This window comes from Globicephala melas, chromosome 8, assembly GCF_963455315.2.
Source record: "Globicephala melas chromosome 8, mGloMel1.2, whole genome shotgun sequence".
NCBI classification, from domain to species: domain Eukaryota; kingdom Metazoa; phylum Chordata; class Mammalia; order Artiodactyla; family Delphinidae; genus Globicephala; species Globicephala melas.
In genome coordinates this window covers 16,314,733-16,330,206 of record NC_083321.1, presented here as the reverse complement: position 1 = coordinate 16,330,206, position 15,474 = coordinate 16,314,733, and the positions used below count along the sequence as shown (strand labels likewise).

The 15,474-nt window shown below is 38.3% G+C and overlaps 1 protein-coding gene across 2 annotated transcripts in view; it reads left to right on the top strand.

Moving 5' to 3' along the window:
* TTC17 (tetratricopeptide repeat domain 17) overlaps window positions 1-15,474 on the top strand; it is a 155,183-nt gene that overhangs the window by 97,470 nt on the left and 42,239 nt on the right. For both annotated transcript variants that reach the window (XM_030864648.3, XM_030864646.3), the window contains 2 exons: window positions 10,101-10,360; window positions 10,842-10,995. In XM_030864648.3, the coding sequence (XP_030720508.1) occupies window positions 10,101-10,360; window positions 10,842-10,995 (414 nt within the window). The remainder of the gene's footprint in view (window positions 1-10,100; window positions 10,361-10,841; window positions 10,996-15,474) is intronic.

Genomic DNA, 15,474 nt, shown 5'->3' with positions numbered 1-15,474 from the left:
ATAAAGATCGGAGCAGAAATAAATAAAATAGAAACAAAGAAAACAGTAGCAAAGATCAATAAAACTAAAAGCTGGTTCTTTGAGAAGATAAACAAAATTGATAAGCCATTAGCCAGACTCATCAAGAAACAGGGAGAGGACTCAAATCAATAAAATTAGAAAAGAAAAAGGAGAAGTTACAACAGACACCACAGAAATACAAACCATCCTAAGAGACTACTGCTACAAGCAGCTCTATGCCAATAAAATTGACAACCTGGAAGAAATGGAAAAATTCTTAGAAAGATATAACTTTCCAAGACTGAACCAGGAAGAAATAGAAAATATGAAGAGACCAGTCACAAGTAATGAAATTGAAACTGTGATTAAAAATCTTCCAACAAACAAAAGTCCAGGACCAGATGGCTTCACAGGTGAATTCTATCAAACATTTAGAGAAGAGCTAACACCCATCCTTCTCAAACTCTTCCAAAAAATTACAGAGGAAGGAACACTCCCAAACTCATTCTATGAGGCCACCATCACCCTGATACCAAAACCAGACAAAGATACTACAAAAAAAGAAAATTACAGACCAATATCACTCAACAAAATACTAGCAAACAAAATCCAACAGCACATTAAAAGGATCATACACCATGATCAGGTGGGGTTTACTCCAGGGATGCAAGGATTCTTCAATATATGCAGATCAATCAATGTGATACACCATATTCACAAATTGAAGAATAAAAACCATATGATCATCTCAATAGATGCAGAAAAGGCTTTAGACAAAATTCAACACCCATTTATGAAAAAAACTCTCCAGAAAGTGGGCATAAAGGGAACCTACCTCAAGATAATAAAGGCCATATATGACAAACCCAAAGGCAACATCATTCTCATTGGTGAAAAAGTGAAACCATTTCGTCTAGATCAGGGACAAGACAAGGATGTCCACTCTCGCCACTATTATTCAATATAGTTTTGGAAGTCCTAGCCACGGCAATCAGAGAAGAAACAGAAATAAGAGGAATACAAATTGTCACTGTTTGCAGATGACACGATACTATACATAGAGAATCTGAAAGATGCCACCAGAAAACTACTAGAGCTAATAAATGAAGTTGGTAAAGTTGCAGGATACAAAATTAATGCACAGAAATCTCTTGCATTCCTATACACTAATGATGAAAAATCTGAAAGATAAATTAAGGAAACACTCCCATTTACCATTGCAACAGAAAGTATAAAATACCTAGGAATAAACCTACTTAGGGAGACAAAAGACCTGTATGCAAAACACTATAAGACACTGATGAAAGAAATTAAAGATGATACAAACAGATGGAGAGATATACCATGTTCTTGGATTGGAAGAATCAACATTGTGAAAATGACTCTACTACCCAAAGCAATCTACAGATTCAGTGCAATCCCTATCAAAATACCACTGGCATTTTTTACAGAACTAGAGGGAGACACAAAAGACCCTGAATAGCCAAAGCAGTCTTGAGGGAGAACACTGGAGTGGGAGGAATCAGACTCCCTGACTTCAGACTATATACTACAAAACTAAAGTAATCAAGACAATATGGTACTGGCACAAAAGCAGAAATATAGATCAATGGAACAGGATAGAAAGCCCAGAGATAAGTCCACGCACCTATGATCAACTAATCTATGACAAAGGAGGCAAGGATATACAGTGGAGAAAAGAGTCTCAATAAGTGGTGCTGGGAAAACTGGACAGCTGCATGTAAAAGAATGAAATTAGAACACTCCCTAACACCATACACAAAAATAAACTCAAAATGGATTAGAGACCTAAATGTAAGCCCGGACACTATAAAACTCTTAGAGGGAAACATAGGAAGAACACGCTTTGACATAAATCACAGCAAGATCTTTTTTGATCCACCTCCTAGAGTAATGGAAATAAAAATAAACAAATGGGACCTAATGATACTTAAAAGCTTTTGCAAAGCAAAGGAAACTACAAACAAGACAAAAAGACAGCTCTCAGAATGGGAGAATATATTTGCAAATGAAGCAACGGACAAAGGATTAATCTCCAAAATATATAAACAGCTCATGCAGCTCAATATTAAAAAAACAAACAACTCAATCAAAAAATGGGCAGAAGACGTAAATAGACGTTTCTCCAAAGAAGACGTACAGATGGCCGAGAAACACATGAAGAACTGCTCAGCATCACTAATTATTAGAGAAATAGAAATCAAAACTACAATGAGGTATCACCTCACACCAGTTAGAATGGGCATCAGAAAATCTACAAACAACAAATTCTGGAGAGGGTGTGAAGAAAAGGGAACCCACTTGCACTGTTGGTGGGAATGTAAATTGATATAGCCACTATGTAGAACAGTATGGAGATCCCTTAAAAAACTAAAAATAGATTTACCATATGACACAGGAGTCCCACTACTGGGCATATACCCTGAGAAAACCATAATTCAAAAAGACACATGCACCACATTGTTCATTGCAGCACTATTTTCAATAGCCAGGTCATGGAAGCAACCTGAATGCCCATCGACAGACTAATGGATAAAGAAGATGTGGTACATGTATACAATGGAATATTACTCAGCCACAAAAAGGAACGAAATTGGGTCATTTGCAGAGATATGGATGGATCTAGAGACTGTCAAACAGAGTGAAGAAGTAAGTCAGAAAGAGAAAAACAAGTATCGTCTCTAATGTATATATGTGGAACCTAGAAAAATGGTACAGATGAACCAGTTTGCAGGGCAGAAATAGAGACACAGATGTAGAGAACAAACGTATGGACACTAAGAGGGGAAATTGGCGGGGGTTGGTGGTGGTGGTGTGATGAAGTGGACGATTGGGATTGACATAAACACACTAATATGTGTAAAATGGATAACTAATAAGAACCTGCTGTATAAAAAAATAAAGTAAAATTTTTTAAAAAAAGAAATAGGGGTTTGATAGATGAGAACTTTAGTTTTTAATTTGTAAGGTAATTTTTAAAGAAAACCAGCATCTGCTATTACCATTATTTTATAAAACAACAATTTAATATCAAAAAAGTACAAAGGCAATCTTAGAATAAAGGTCAGTCTTTCTCAAAAATGGACAGTTGGCAACTTTACACCAACAAGTGTGTATCTGGATGGACATAAGTTGTGTGTGTGTATTATAACTTTAGATACATGTTCTTGTTTTGCTTCTCACTTTGCTAAGGATTGGTGAAAATCGTGTAGCTGATTAACATTTTAAAAACCACTGCTTTAATAGCTCATCATATACTCCAGAATTTCTGCCCCAGAAACCTGATCTGTGGAGCGTAGGTTTTGTAGTCAGAGATATTGTTATCATGTCCTGGCTCCGCCACCTACTTAGTTGTTAAATCTTGGGCAAGCTGAGCCTTCCTTACCTCAAAAAAAAAAAAGCCTCAGAGTGCTCTTGAATATTTAAATGAAAAAACTTAGGGAAACATTTCTACCAGTACAGAGCTGGACTAGCACACAGATGGAACTCAGGAAATGTTCATTTCTATCAATGCAAACACAGGTGTGACTCTGCTGCTTCCCGACCTAGAGGCTGCTTGTGAGCTAAAGTCCTCACAAATACATACACACAGTATCTGCTCAATGAACGTCAGTAAAGGGGGCCCTGACATTTTTGCTCAAGAGTTATTACAGGAACAATTCCCTATTTGCTTTTCTAGGTTATTTTCTCCAAATTCTCAGTCTTCTCTTAACTATCCTAACCCAGATAAAAGAAGGAAGAGCACCACTGGTGCAAATGAAAACTCATGATTGTTGTTTTCTTCTCAGAAGTGAATCATTTCCCTGCCTACCTTAGTCTGAGTAATTTAATCTAAGCCTTTTGTGCCTTCTGATTACTGGCTTGAAATTTTATGCCATTGTTTATGCATTAAGTCTTCAGTCCACAGGTTTATACTCTGACTTCAAAGGAGAGATCACTGCCTTTTTTTTAATTGAAGTATAGTTGCTGTACAATGTTATGTGTTACAGGTGTACGATATAGTGATTCTTAAAGGTTATCCTCCATTTATAGTTGTTATAAAATATTGGCCATTCTCCGTGTTGTACAATATATCCTTGTAGCTTATTTTATACTTAATAGTTTGTACCTCTTAATCCCCTACTCCTATATTGCCCCTCCCTCCTTCCCTCTCCCCACTGGTAACCTCTAGTATGTTCTCTATATCTGTAAGTCTGCTTCTTTTTTGTTATATTCACTAGTTTGTTATATTTTTTAGATTCCATATATAACTGATATCATACAATATTTGCCTTTTCTGACTGACTTATTTCACTTAGCATAATGCTCTCCACGTCTATCCATGTTGCTGCAGAGAAGGCACTAGAACTCCAGGCAGAATTGCCCAAGGTCCTATGGTGGTGGAGTCCTAATTTGAAACCAACTTTGTCTAATTCCATAGTATACTTTCTATTTTGTGAGACAAAGGAACATATCCTTAAAGGTAGAATGTGCCTGCTTGCCTTCAGAAACCACAGTCTAATAGTAAATGGATATTAATCATGTAAGACTTTCTGGAGGAGATGTTTTGAGTCCAAACTTTGAAGGAAGGATTTTGTCTTGCTGGTCATTTCTTTGAAGGTGTGACTTTTACCTCTGTTTATTCTCGATCTATTTCATTTTGGATGTAGCACTTATCTTTTCAGACTCTACTCCCTAAAACTCTTCTTGAAACCTCTCTTCCGAGATTATTAATACTGCTTCTTATCAAACACAGTCACCTTTTTTAATCACCTTCTGAGGGTCCTCTCCCTCTCAGTAGTGTTCCCAGCATAGTCTGGCTTCTGCTTCTCCTCCAGGCATGGGCAGCTCAGGCTCTCCCTGGGTAGCCCATTCCAGTTCTGACCATTCATAAGTCTTTCCTAATATTGAGCTAAAATATGACTTCTCGTTTCTAGTCCTGCCCTCTGAGGCTAACAAAGTCTTGCCCCTCACTAATGTCACATTTCCTTAGATATTTGAAGATGAGTATTGTTCCTGTCTACCCACCCCCCATGTTTTTGTTTCTTTTAGCTAAATGTCTGCACTTTCTTCAATAATTTCTCTTTATTATAGTTTTTAGTCCCTTCAGCATCCTTGAAGTACTCACTCTGGAATTTTTTTTTTAATCTTTCTAGCAAAATATTTTTCAAGTCTGATTGTGTGTGTGTGTGTGTGTGTGTGTGTGTGTGTGCGCGCGCGCGCGTGCACAGTATATCAGCTACTCTTCCTACTACGGGAACACCCTTGATTTCTTCAGTCCTTCTTCATTTAACATGGTTTTGAGTACTTTCACCAAGTCACTTTTCTATGAATATGGTCCACTTTGAAAATCTCTTAAACTGTGATACCCAGACCATGAATTTCCAGGTGTGTCTAGAATGTTGCAAAGTTATAGTGGACTTCTTTTTTTTTTTTTTTTTTTTTTTGCGGTACGCGGGCCTCTCACTGTTGTGGCCTCTCCCGTTGCGGAGCACAGGCTCTGGACGCGCAGGCTCAGCGGCCATGGCTCACGGGCCCAGCCGCTCCGTGGCATGTGGGATTTTCCTGGACCGGGGCACGAACCCATGTCCCCTGCATCGGCAGGTGGACTCTCAACCACTGCGCCACCAGGGAAGCCCTGGACTTCTTTTTTTCTTCCTTTTTTTTTCTTTCTTTTTTCTCTCTGATTTTTGTTTGTTTTTTTCTTTTTCTAATCAGAACTACATACGCTTCTCTCCATCTCTCAACACTTCTCCTTGTCCCTGTGATTCTTGCCAGATTACCTCACAGACTCAGCTGTGAGTTTTCCCAGTACCCTGAGATAAGATTCATCAAAGTGAAAAAACATGAACTCATACAAGCCTCACTGCGAGTGCTCAGTCTCTTCACTTCACAATATTTATTCTCCTTTTTCCAGTTTGAAAATGGTACATGTTGAAGAAGATAAAGAAAAAATAAAGATATGGGTCTCAGTCTCTCTGTTTCCAGTTTTCATCATAGCATCTGCCCCACAAGCAGCAGTCTAATATTTACTTTTTCTTCCTACTTCAAGTATAACTTAAAATCTTCTGAGATCCCTCTCTAGTCCAGACCTTTCTCCAGACCTGACTTCTGTATTTCCAGCTGCTTATTGGACAATGTCTGGAGATATGTTCCTCCATCCATTCTAGCCTAGACCATAGCTCCATGGGTCGTTATATCCTGAGCCCTCAGCATATTCTTAAGCACATAACAACAGGTGTTTAAATGAATTAATGAATGAATAAGCTTCTGAAATCCCAACACTATCCTATTGTCCTCTACCAGTTCCATCATCTTTGTAAATAATATTATGTTTTCATATTCACAGATGCTAAAATTTCACATAGTAAAAAAATCTTGACATCATCTTTGGATTTATTCTGTTTGCCATTATATCCATATAATTACCAAATTCTATTAATTTTTCTTCATTGAAATTTCTTCATACCTCTTTCCCTCCCCTTCTAAAATCTCCCATTTACCCCCAGCCTGTCACCTTCTCTTTATATAACTCCTATAGAGATTGTTGAAGCACCTTTATAATTGTCCTGTGTTCTGTCTTCCTTCTGTCCTCCACCCCCTAACTCCTAAATCACCAGCTGATTTACTAATCTAACCGTTATAAATATTGTGGCTCTCATCTTGTTATTCTTTGCTTAACATACTAGAGGCTCCCTTTACAATGAATCTTCTTCCTGACTTTCCCAGATACTCTCAGTGTCACCCACCTTCCCCAAATATCTTATTTGCTGATATACTCTGTATATGTTTTTTGTTCTAGTTAATTTAAAATTAGTAGTGCCTTCACATATACCTTCTTTATGCCTGTATCTATATGGGTGTATATGGGTATGTGAGTATATACATACCTGCTTTTTTAGTTTCATCACTCGGGGAGTGCCCTCCCTGAACCTCTATTCTGTCTGAATCCTGCCTCAGGTAGTCTACTCTCCTGTAAGAAGCATTTTGTGACCACATTCAATTGTGTTTTTCCTTTAGAGAAAAAAATTTAATGTAATTGTTCTGTCATTGTTTAATGTATTGATGTATAGTTTTGTGTCTCCAGCTTGATTATCTTTAATTCCTTGGGACCAGATTCCTTTTGCTCCCAGCATGGAGATGGGCATGTAATAGGGTCTCAATAAATAAAGACTGGTTTATGTTTTCTCACTCGTAGCACATTTATGATCTCCCCATTCCTCACCTTTATTTGGTGGTGTTCTCTAAGAATTGCTATCACCCCGACCCCAGCAGCCTTGGAAAAGGCCGAATGGCTGCCAGCGCAGCAGACTGCAGCAAGTTCCATAGTCTCTCAGTTGAATGCTGATTTTCATCAATGAAAGGCCCCTTCTCTAAGAACTTTTTGGTAGTGATATCTATTACCATATGGTAAGGGCACGGGGAAGTATCAACCTTTGGGACCTCTCTGCAACTAAAAAACATGAATGCTTTCTAGATAGTAGTAGTTACTGAATGGAAATAAGGCTTCCACACACAGCATCCCTATGCAGCTCTAACTATACACTGGGGAATTAGTTACCTGCTGTCTACCTTTGACCAAAAGCCACTTTTCTTTAAACCCGTATTCTTGGCTATGGCCAAATCTATCAAAAATCCTCTTCTGTCTCAGGACCAGGTGCAAGGAACCCCATGGCTATAGGAGAAAGAAGGAGAAGAAGCTAAAATAACATGAGGAGTACTTAGAGAGAGCTCAGTTGCCAGGCAATTCTAATTAAGTTCCTGTTTGGGATCCCTACAGCAATCCTTTTCAGCTGCTTTCCGGGATTAGCTACTGAGACGTTTGTAAGTCACGTAGTATGCCAGACACTATGCTGAAAACATGGTGCCTGCCTTTCTGTTTGCTTACCTTTCATCTGGGTTGACAGTGCTTTAACAGATGACACTTTTTAGAGTTTAAAACGTCTTGAATTTCCAGCAGGACAGGGCAGAAAGAGGAACAGCAGATCCTCAAGGATCTCACAAAGCAAAGTATTCCTGAGTTCCCATTAATTGATTCTACAGCTATTTGTGCCTGCTGTGTGCCAGGTGCAATGTTGGACATTTGGAATATAGTAGCAAACAAGATAGAAACTAAAAATAAAAACTCTTTGTCCAGCCTACTTATACTACTGGCCACATAATTTTGGCAAGTAATCAACCATTTTTATCTAAATACCCTAAAGAAAAAGACTTTACACACCCCTATTTTACTTTATTCTTGTTTCAGAACATTAATGACAATGTTAAGCAATAGAATCTAGCAGATTGGCTCAGAAAACCTAAAAGAAACTTACTTGAAAGGGCAGCAGTACATTTTGTAGTCACCTGTTAACAAACGGAAGAGCCCTATAGCTTTTTCAAGAATGACAAGAGATTTCTTGCAGGACTCTCAGCCTGGCAATGACCTTCCCACATTCTGGAATAGAAAGTGGGATAGGAGATAAGAGATGCCACCAGAGAGCTAAGGGTGATGCTGCAGACCTTCTGTGACAGGGGCTCAAAGCTTTGTTTTTAGCCATGGTAATCAGCCATCTTTCTTACCCCAAGCCTCCTCAGAAACTAAAACTATGCATTTCTAAAATGGGTTACTCACTATGGCTATAGGTCTGGTGATATGGTTATGAGATTCCTGACGTTGGCCTTATTAATGCCATGTTCTACATCACTGAACGAGCCAGAATTACCAATTGAAGATTATTGGGATAACGTAGACTGGCATTTTGTGAACAATCAACCCCAAGCTCTCAGGTTGTCCAGTGGGTACATATTACAGAAGGAGGCATTCCATTTTGTTGTTTGTTTTTATACCCTGTACACTTCCAAAAAGGATTGAAGATAACTTTCACAGAACACACAATATAAGATTGAGCCATTAATTCAAAATAGCAAAAGTTAAATAGTAAAGAATTTTTTTAAGAAAGGAAGGCATTCTATTAAGAAACTTAGACTAATTTTGCCTTAAGCTTTCTAGGTAAGCATAGAGAGGAGCTTGTAAGGTTGTGTAACCTGCAGTGTATAATAATGGAAACATATTGACTTCTCAAGAGAGAATTTTTACTAGGCCATTGCACTGAGAAACATCCATGAGAGTCTTTATATAAGAAGCATGAGCAATGTAATAAATATCTTGATAACCATTTTAGAAAAAAATTACACTAGTATATTGCTATTTCTTATATTAGCCATTAGTGAAAATGGGAGCCTTCATGTGGAATTAGGATAATTTTCCACTAAACAAATCATTGTTCAGTTGAGGCAGACTGTATGGTCTGAACAGCTATGATATTTCATATGCTATTTGAATAAAGCTTGAAGAATCCTATATATATATTAAGTAAATAATATTTCATAATAAACTTCATCTTTGCCATCTCTGTCTCATGTCTAGAGCAAGTTGGGTTTTTTCCCAAAAAAATACACATATAAAATAACCATCTTCAGGACTTCCCTGGTGGCGCATTGGTTAAGAATCTGCCTGCCAACGCAGGGGACACGGGTGCGAGCCCTGGTCCGGGAAGACCCCACATGCTGCGGAGCAGCTAAGCCCATGTGCCACAACTACTGAGCCTGCACTCTAGAGCCCACGAGCCACAACTACTGAGCCCATGTGCCACAACTACTGAAGGCCGCACACCTAGAGCCTGTGCTCTGCAACAAGGGAAGCCACCTCAACGAGAAGCCCGCGCACCACAACGAAGAGTAGCCCCCGGTCGCTGCAACTAGAGAAAGCCTGCGTGTAGCAATGAAGACCCAACACAGCCCAAATAAATAAATAAATAAATTTATTTTAAAAATATTTTTTTAAAAAATGACCATCTTCGTGCTCACTAGTGACATAATCTATGACCTCCTGCCATCTAGCTGCTGCCATTGTGCTCAGCCAGGCTTTTTACAAAAGCTAGATGACAAAGATGATATTATATTATGAATTTTGAGGATGTTGAATGGTACTTTTATGAAGATGGACTATAGAAGTGCCTCTGAACAGAGCCAGAACTTCTCTCAGAAAGCATGCTTGGAGTCCCTCAAGTACTTGAATGATTGTAATTTTTAATAACATGCTGGCACTTGAATTGCAGGTACAGTGGTTGAGGAAAGCAATGGTTCTGATGAGATGGAGAATTCAGATGAAACAAAAATGTCAGAAGAGATTTTAGCTTTGGTGGATGAATTTCAACAGGCATGGCCTCTGGAAGGCTTTGGGGGAGCACTAGAGATGAAAGGACGGCGTCTGGACTTACAGGGGATACGAGTACTGAAGAAAGGTCCCCAGGATGGAGTGGCCAGAAGCTCTTGCTATGGAGACTGCAGAAGTGAAGATGATGAAGCAACAGAGTGGGTAAGTGTTTGCTAACTCAATTCTTATCAAACTGTAGCCCAGGTCTTTGGGGGTATGGGAGGTGCTTCTAGTTTGCAAAGTGTAAGGGTTCTATTGGGTGAGTGGCTCTACTTTACTCCACGTTCCAGTCAGCCTTCACATGGGAATTGTACTGCCAGAAGCATTTCATGTTACTTAGGTATCGCTGGCTCTTCCAGGAGGCAAAGGAAGTGGGATGGGTGTGAAACGACACTCAAAGCCTGCAGACTTGGGAACAGTCCAGTTCAGACATCTTACTTTTCAGTTTCCTCTATACCCTTCAAGGCTAGGTTATTTTATTTATTTCACTAAACATTTTTCATCTAGATCTTTAAGAATTAAACTGAAGGAAAGAACTTAACCCTAGCACAAGGCTGATTATTCTTAAAGCCACCAATACCCACAGCCATGGACAGAAGTGATAACTGGTCTCATTTGTCCCTAACATGTTTTCATTTCCCAGATCACATTCCAAGTCAAACGTGTAAAGAAACCCAAAGGAGATCATAAGAAAACTCCTGGGAAAAAGGTAGAATTGAATCAGGCAGAAAATGTACATCGTAACCAAGCAAACCTGGAGATCACTGGCCCAAAGGTGGCATCTCCTGGGCCACAAGGTAAATTTGAATATTTAATATGCCAGTTTCTTCTTTCAGATTTCACTGTTTCAGTTCTCACAAAGGGTGTGTTTGCAGCTTGAAGTAAATCAGATGTGAACGTAATTGAACCAAGTGAGCAAGAAATCAGTCATCGATATAAAAAGTTTTGTTTGACATATACTTGATTTTTTTTTACCATTGGCCATTTGACTTACAATCTTACCATCTTGAACTTAAATATCCTATTAATTCCTAACAGTCTAGTTTAATATGTAAAACTGTAAGTTTGAGACAGACTCCCTGGCTTCACACACCAGTTTTGCCATTTAGTTCTCTGTGCCTCATTTTCCTTATCTATAAAATGGCGATAATTGCATCTGTCTTATAGGGTGGTTGTGAGTATTATATGAGTTTATACATGTAAAGTGCTTTAAATGAACTGGGCACATAGGACTCGATAAGTATTAACTATTTAGTAACATTTTGTTTGTCAGATGTCTCTTTAAGTATTGGATAAATGCTTTGGAACTACTCCCCAGGAAAAAAAAATGCATTTACATCAAAATTTGGCATGTACTTTCAGGGTTCATAGTTGTCCCGAAGTCTATCTTTGGACTCCAGGTTCCGGGCCATTGCCATGAGTCCAGTTGACTTTCTTTTCCAACAATGAAATAATGGTGATAGAATTTCTTTTTTTAAAAGAAGTCTCCTTTTTTAAAAGGATATTTTCACTGTCTTAGACTTCAAAAATTCAAGGTAAGTTCATGAAAATGTGTCTTATTTAAGTTGTATTTACCAAAGCTGAAAGCAAAGGACACATAATAAAATGTAAAGAATGAGGTCAGGGCTTCCCTGGTGGCGCAGTGGTTGAGAATCTGCCTGCTAATGCAGGGGACACGGGTTCGAGCCCTGGTCTGGGAGGATCCCACATGCCGTGGAGCAACTAGGCCCGTGAGCCACAACTACTGAGCCTGCATGTCTGGAGCCTGTGCTCCACAACAAGAGAGGCCCACGCACTGCGATGAAGAGTGGCCCCCGCTTGCCACAACTAGAGAAAGCCCTCGCACAGAAACGAAGACCCAACACAGCAAAAATAAATAAATTAATTTAAAAAAAAAAAAAAAAAAAGAATGAGGTCAACTTGGCTAAATCCCAGAATGATCTGTGATTTGAGAAAAGTACTAAGGACACCAAAAAGGATACTTTGTCATGACTAGAGTTGAAAGTATGAAGTAGCTTTACTGTTTAAGAAAAAGAGCATGTGCTAACATGTTATGGAAAGAAAGCAACACTTCCTCTAGTAGGTCTGTCTGCAGTAGCAAGGAAGAAGATATTCAAACTATAAAACATGATTATAGCAATGAAACTTTCAATGGATTAAGTAGTAAATGTAATAAAAACATAAAAGAGGAAAATTCAAATGGATATTTATATACTTTTAAGGTGAAAAAGGACTTTCTAAAGCAGAGAGAAAAAGAAAAATAAAATAATTCTGGCATCAGAAAACACTACAAAATAGAAAGACAAAGGATTGAAACAGTATTTTTGCAGAATGTTTATATATATTTACAGAATATATGGTAAGCAAAGGATATCAACATCATTTAAAGAACACCTACAAATTGATAGAAAAAAATACAGCATTTCAATAAAATATGTACAAAGTACATAGGCAATTCACCACATACAGACTCACACATACACACACACACACACACACACACACACACACAGCCACTAAACGTGATAAAATGTTCAGCCTCGCTAGCAGTCAAGGAAGTGCAAACATAAAATGTGATCTGCCAGTTTTGCTTGTCAAATTATTTGTGTAATACACAGTGAGAGTTAATAAAGTGAATTTTGGGATAGTTTGACTAGATGTATCAGAAAATTTTTAAAAATGCCAACAGTTCTACTTCTAGTAATTTACCCTAAATAAATTATCTTACAAGTGTGAAAGATAGAAGTACAGAGATTGATCATCATGCTGCTTATCATAATAAAAATTTGAAAAATGCCTAAATGATGATAGTTGCCTAAGTAAATGACAGCATGTTCTTGCCATGTACTGTGCAGCCAAGATGTTTATAATTTAGTAGGTGAACAAACGCAGCTTATAGACTAGCATATAGAGAGAATACTTCAATTTTTGTAAAATAGTAAATATACTATATTTTGACTACTTTTTTTTCCACATTTCAGTATCTCTGAAATTGAGATCTTACAATTGATAGTATCTTAACTAATAATTGGCAACATTTTTCTTTCTGAAATCATGTGTTACAGTTGATGACATCTTAGATTTGATGAAATATGCTAAAATAAACAAGCACATAGAAACGAGTGTAGGAGAGAACACACTAAAATGTCATAAATTATCATCTCTGGGTGCTCATAGGGCTGCAGGTGATTTTCTGTTTTCTTCTACATTCTTTTCCGTTTTCTAAATGTTTTGTAATAAGCCTATATTACTTTAACAAACAAAAACTAAAAATTTCTTGTAAAAGTGAAAATTAAAGCTCAGGGTGGTTGAGATGACAGGAGAGCACTTAGACAATTTTAAATGGATTCAAGGAGGTGGGCCTGGGTAGGGCACTAAATATACTTGCAAATGAGATCATGGAACTAAAGTGTCACTGTCACTAAAGTGAAAAGTTCTAAAGCAAGAGAAGACTGGAGAGGTTCAGTATCCCAATTTTCCAATAAGTATGGATTCTGTCCACTACCAAATGATAAGGAGTTTGTGATAAATTCTGACAAAGTTCTAAAGCAAATTATTAAACCAGTACTTTGTGAGCCCATGGGGGAAGAGTAGGGATCATTAAGGGCCATTGTAGATTTTCTAAGAATTAATAAAATTAATAATGCCTAACTAATTTCATTTCCTACTTTGGTGAGGGCTAGTAGACTGGAAGGCCAGGAAAGTGTCATAGACATAATGTAACTAGATAAGCAAAGCATTTAACAGAGTGTCTTATGATATCCTTGTGAACAAGGTGGAGAGTGGTGTGCTCAAAGGCTCCCCAGTGCCTGCAGCATAAAGGCCAAACTTTCTAGTGTGGTGCACAAGACTGTTTACAGCCCAGCCTTTCTCTCCCCTTCAGTACCATTCTCTGAACCAACCCTGCTCTTGTTTTACCTCCTTGTCTTTGCACATGCTGTTCCCTCTGCCTGGAATGCCCTTCTGCCACCTCAGCGGTGCTAAAATGTCACTCATCTTTACACTTCAAACTCCAATGCCATCTCTTCCTTGGTACCTTCAGGCAGCATTAGTTGCTGTCTCCTCTATGCAGCTGTTCTGTACCTTCACTCTAGCACTTAACCCTATTGTGTTCTAATAATTTGTTTGTTTACCTTCCTCAGTAGACTGTGAGCTCAAGGGCAGGCCCTTTTATTATTCCTCTCTGTATCCCTAGTGTCTTAACACAGTTCCCAGTCTCTTATAACAGATGCTCAATAAACATTTTTCAAGTGAATTTCTTAAACATAAAAGAAAAATAATCCTTATTGTGAAACCTATGGTTCAACTCTTTAACTTATTCATTTAAACAGGGTTCATTTGAAACTCTTCCAAACTGTTTTTTTCTATTCTGTTCTAAAGCCCTGCCTGTGTCTTAAACAGTTTTCTATCATTGGTAAATTCCTACAGTATAAAAAGAGCTATACAGAACCAAAGTTCTCCTTCCTGTCCATTCCAGTCGAATTTCTTCAGAAGAATCCTTCCTAGATAGGACTTAATTCTGCTCTTTTCTTGGGGACTTGATTTAAGTAAAGGGCCTACACCCAAAAGGTAGTACCTTTGAAGGGTACCATAAACAGAGCTTTCAAAGCCCAGTAAAGCCTTAAATAGCATGATTGGGAATGTGCACGTTAGAGTCAAACAGACCTGGATCTGAATCCCATTTCTGCCACCTAGTAGGCAGGTGACCCTGGGCAAGTCAGTTGATTTCTCTGAGCCTCTGTTTTCTCATCTGAGAAATGAGGATTAAAATCTGCCTCATGAGGATACAGATATAAAGCCCTTAGCACAGGACCTGAACACATGGTAAGTACTCTGGAAATAAATGATAACCTTTCATTATCATCATTATTCTCTAACCTACTGCTTTTCTTTACAGCAGGGGCTCTCTACCAGGAGTGACGTCGCCCTCCCAGGGAGCATTTGACAGTATCTGGAGGCATTTTTGGTTGTCCTATGTCAGGGAGGGTGCTGCTGACATCTGTTGGGTAGAGGCCAGGGATGCTGCCAAACTTCCTCCAGTGCACAGGACAGCTCTCACAGTGTCAGTAGTACCAGCTTAAGAAACCCTGCTTTAGAGATATATGTTTCTCCTGACTTAAGAGTTGTCTCTATAAAATCAAAATGTATTGATTTTGAATAGAAAGCAATAGAAAGGTAAAAATTAAGGTTGGTAAAATGTTAACATTGAACAGTATTTTGACCCTTATCTCAGTCTGAAATCCATAAAGGGCACATTTATTTTTACTTCATCATCT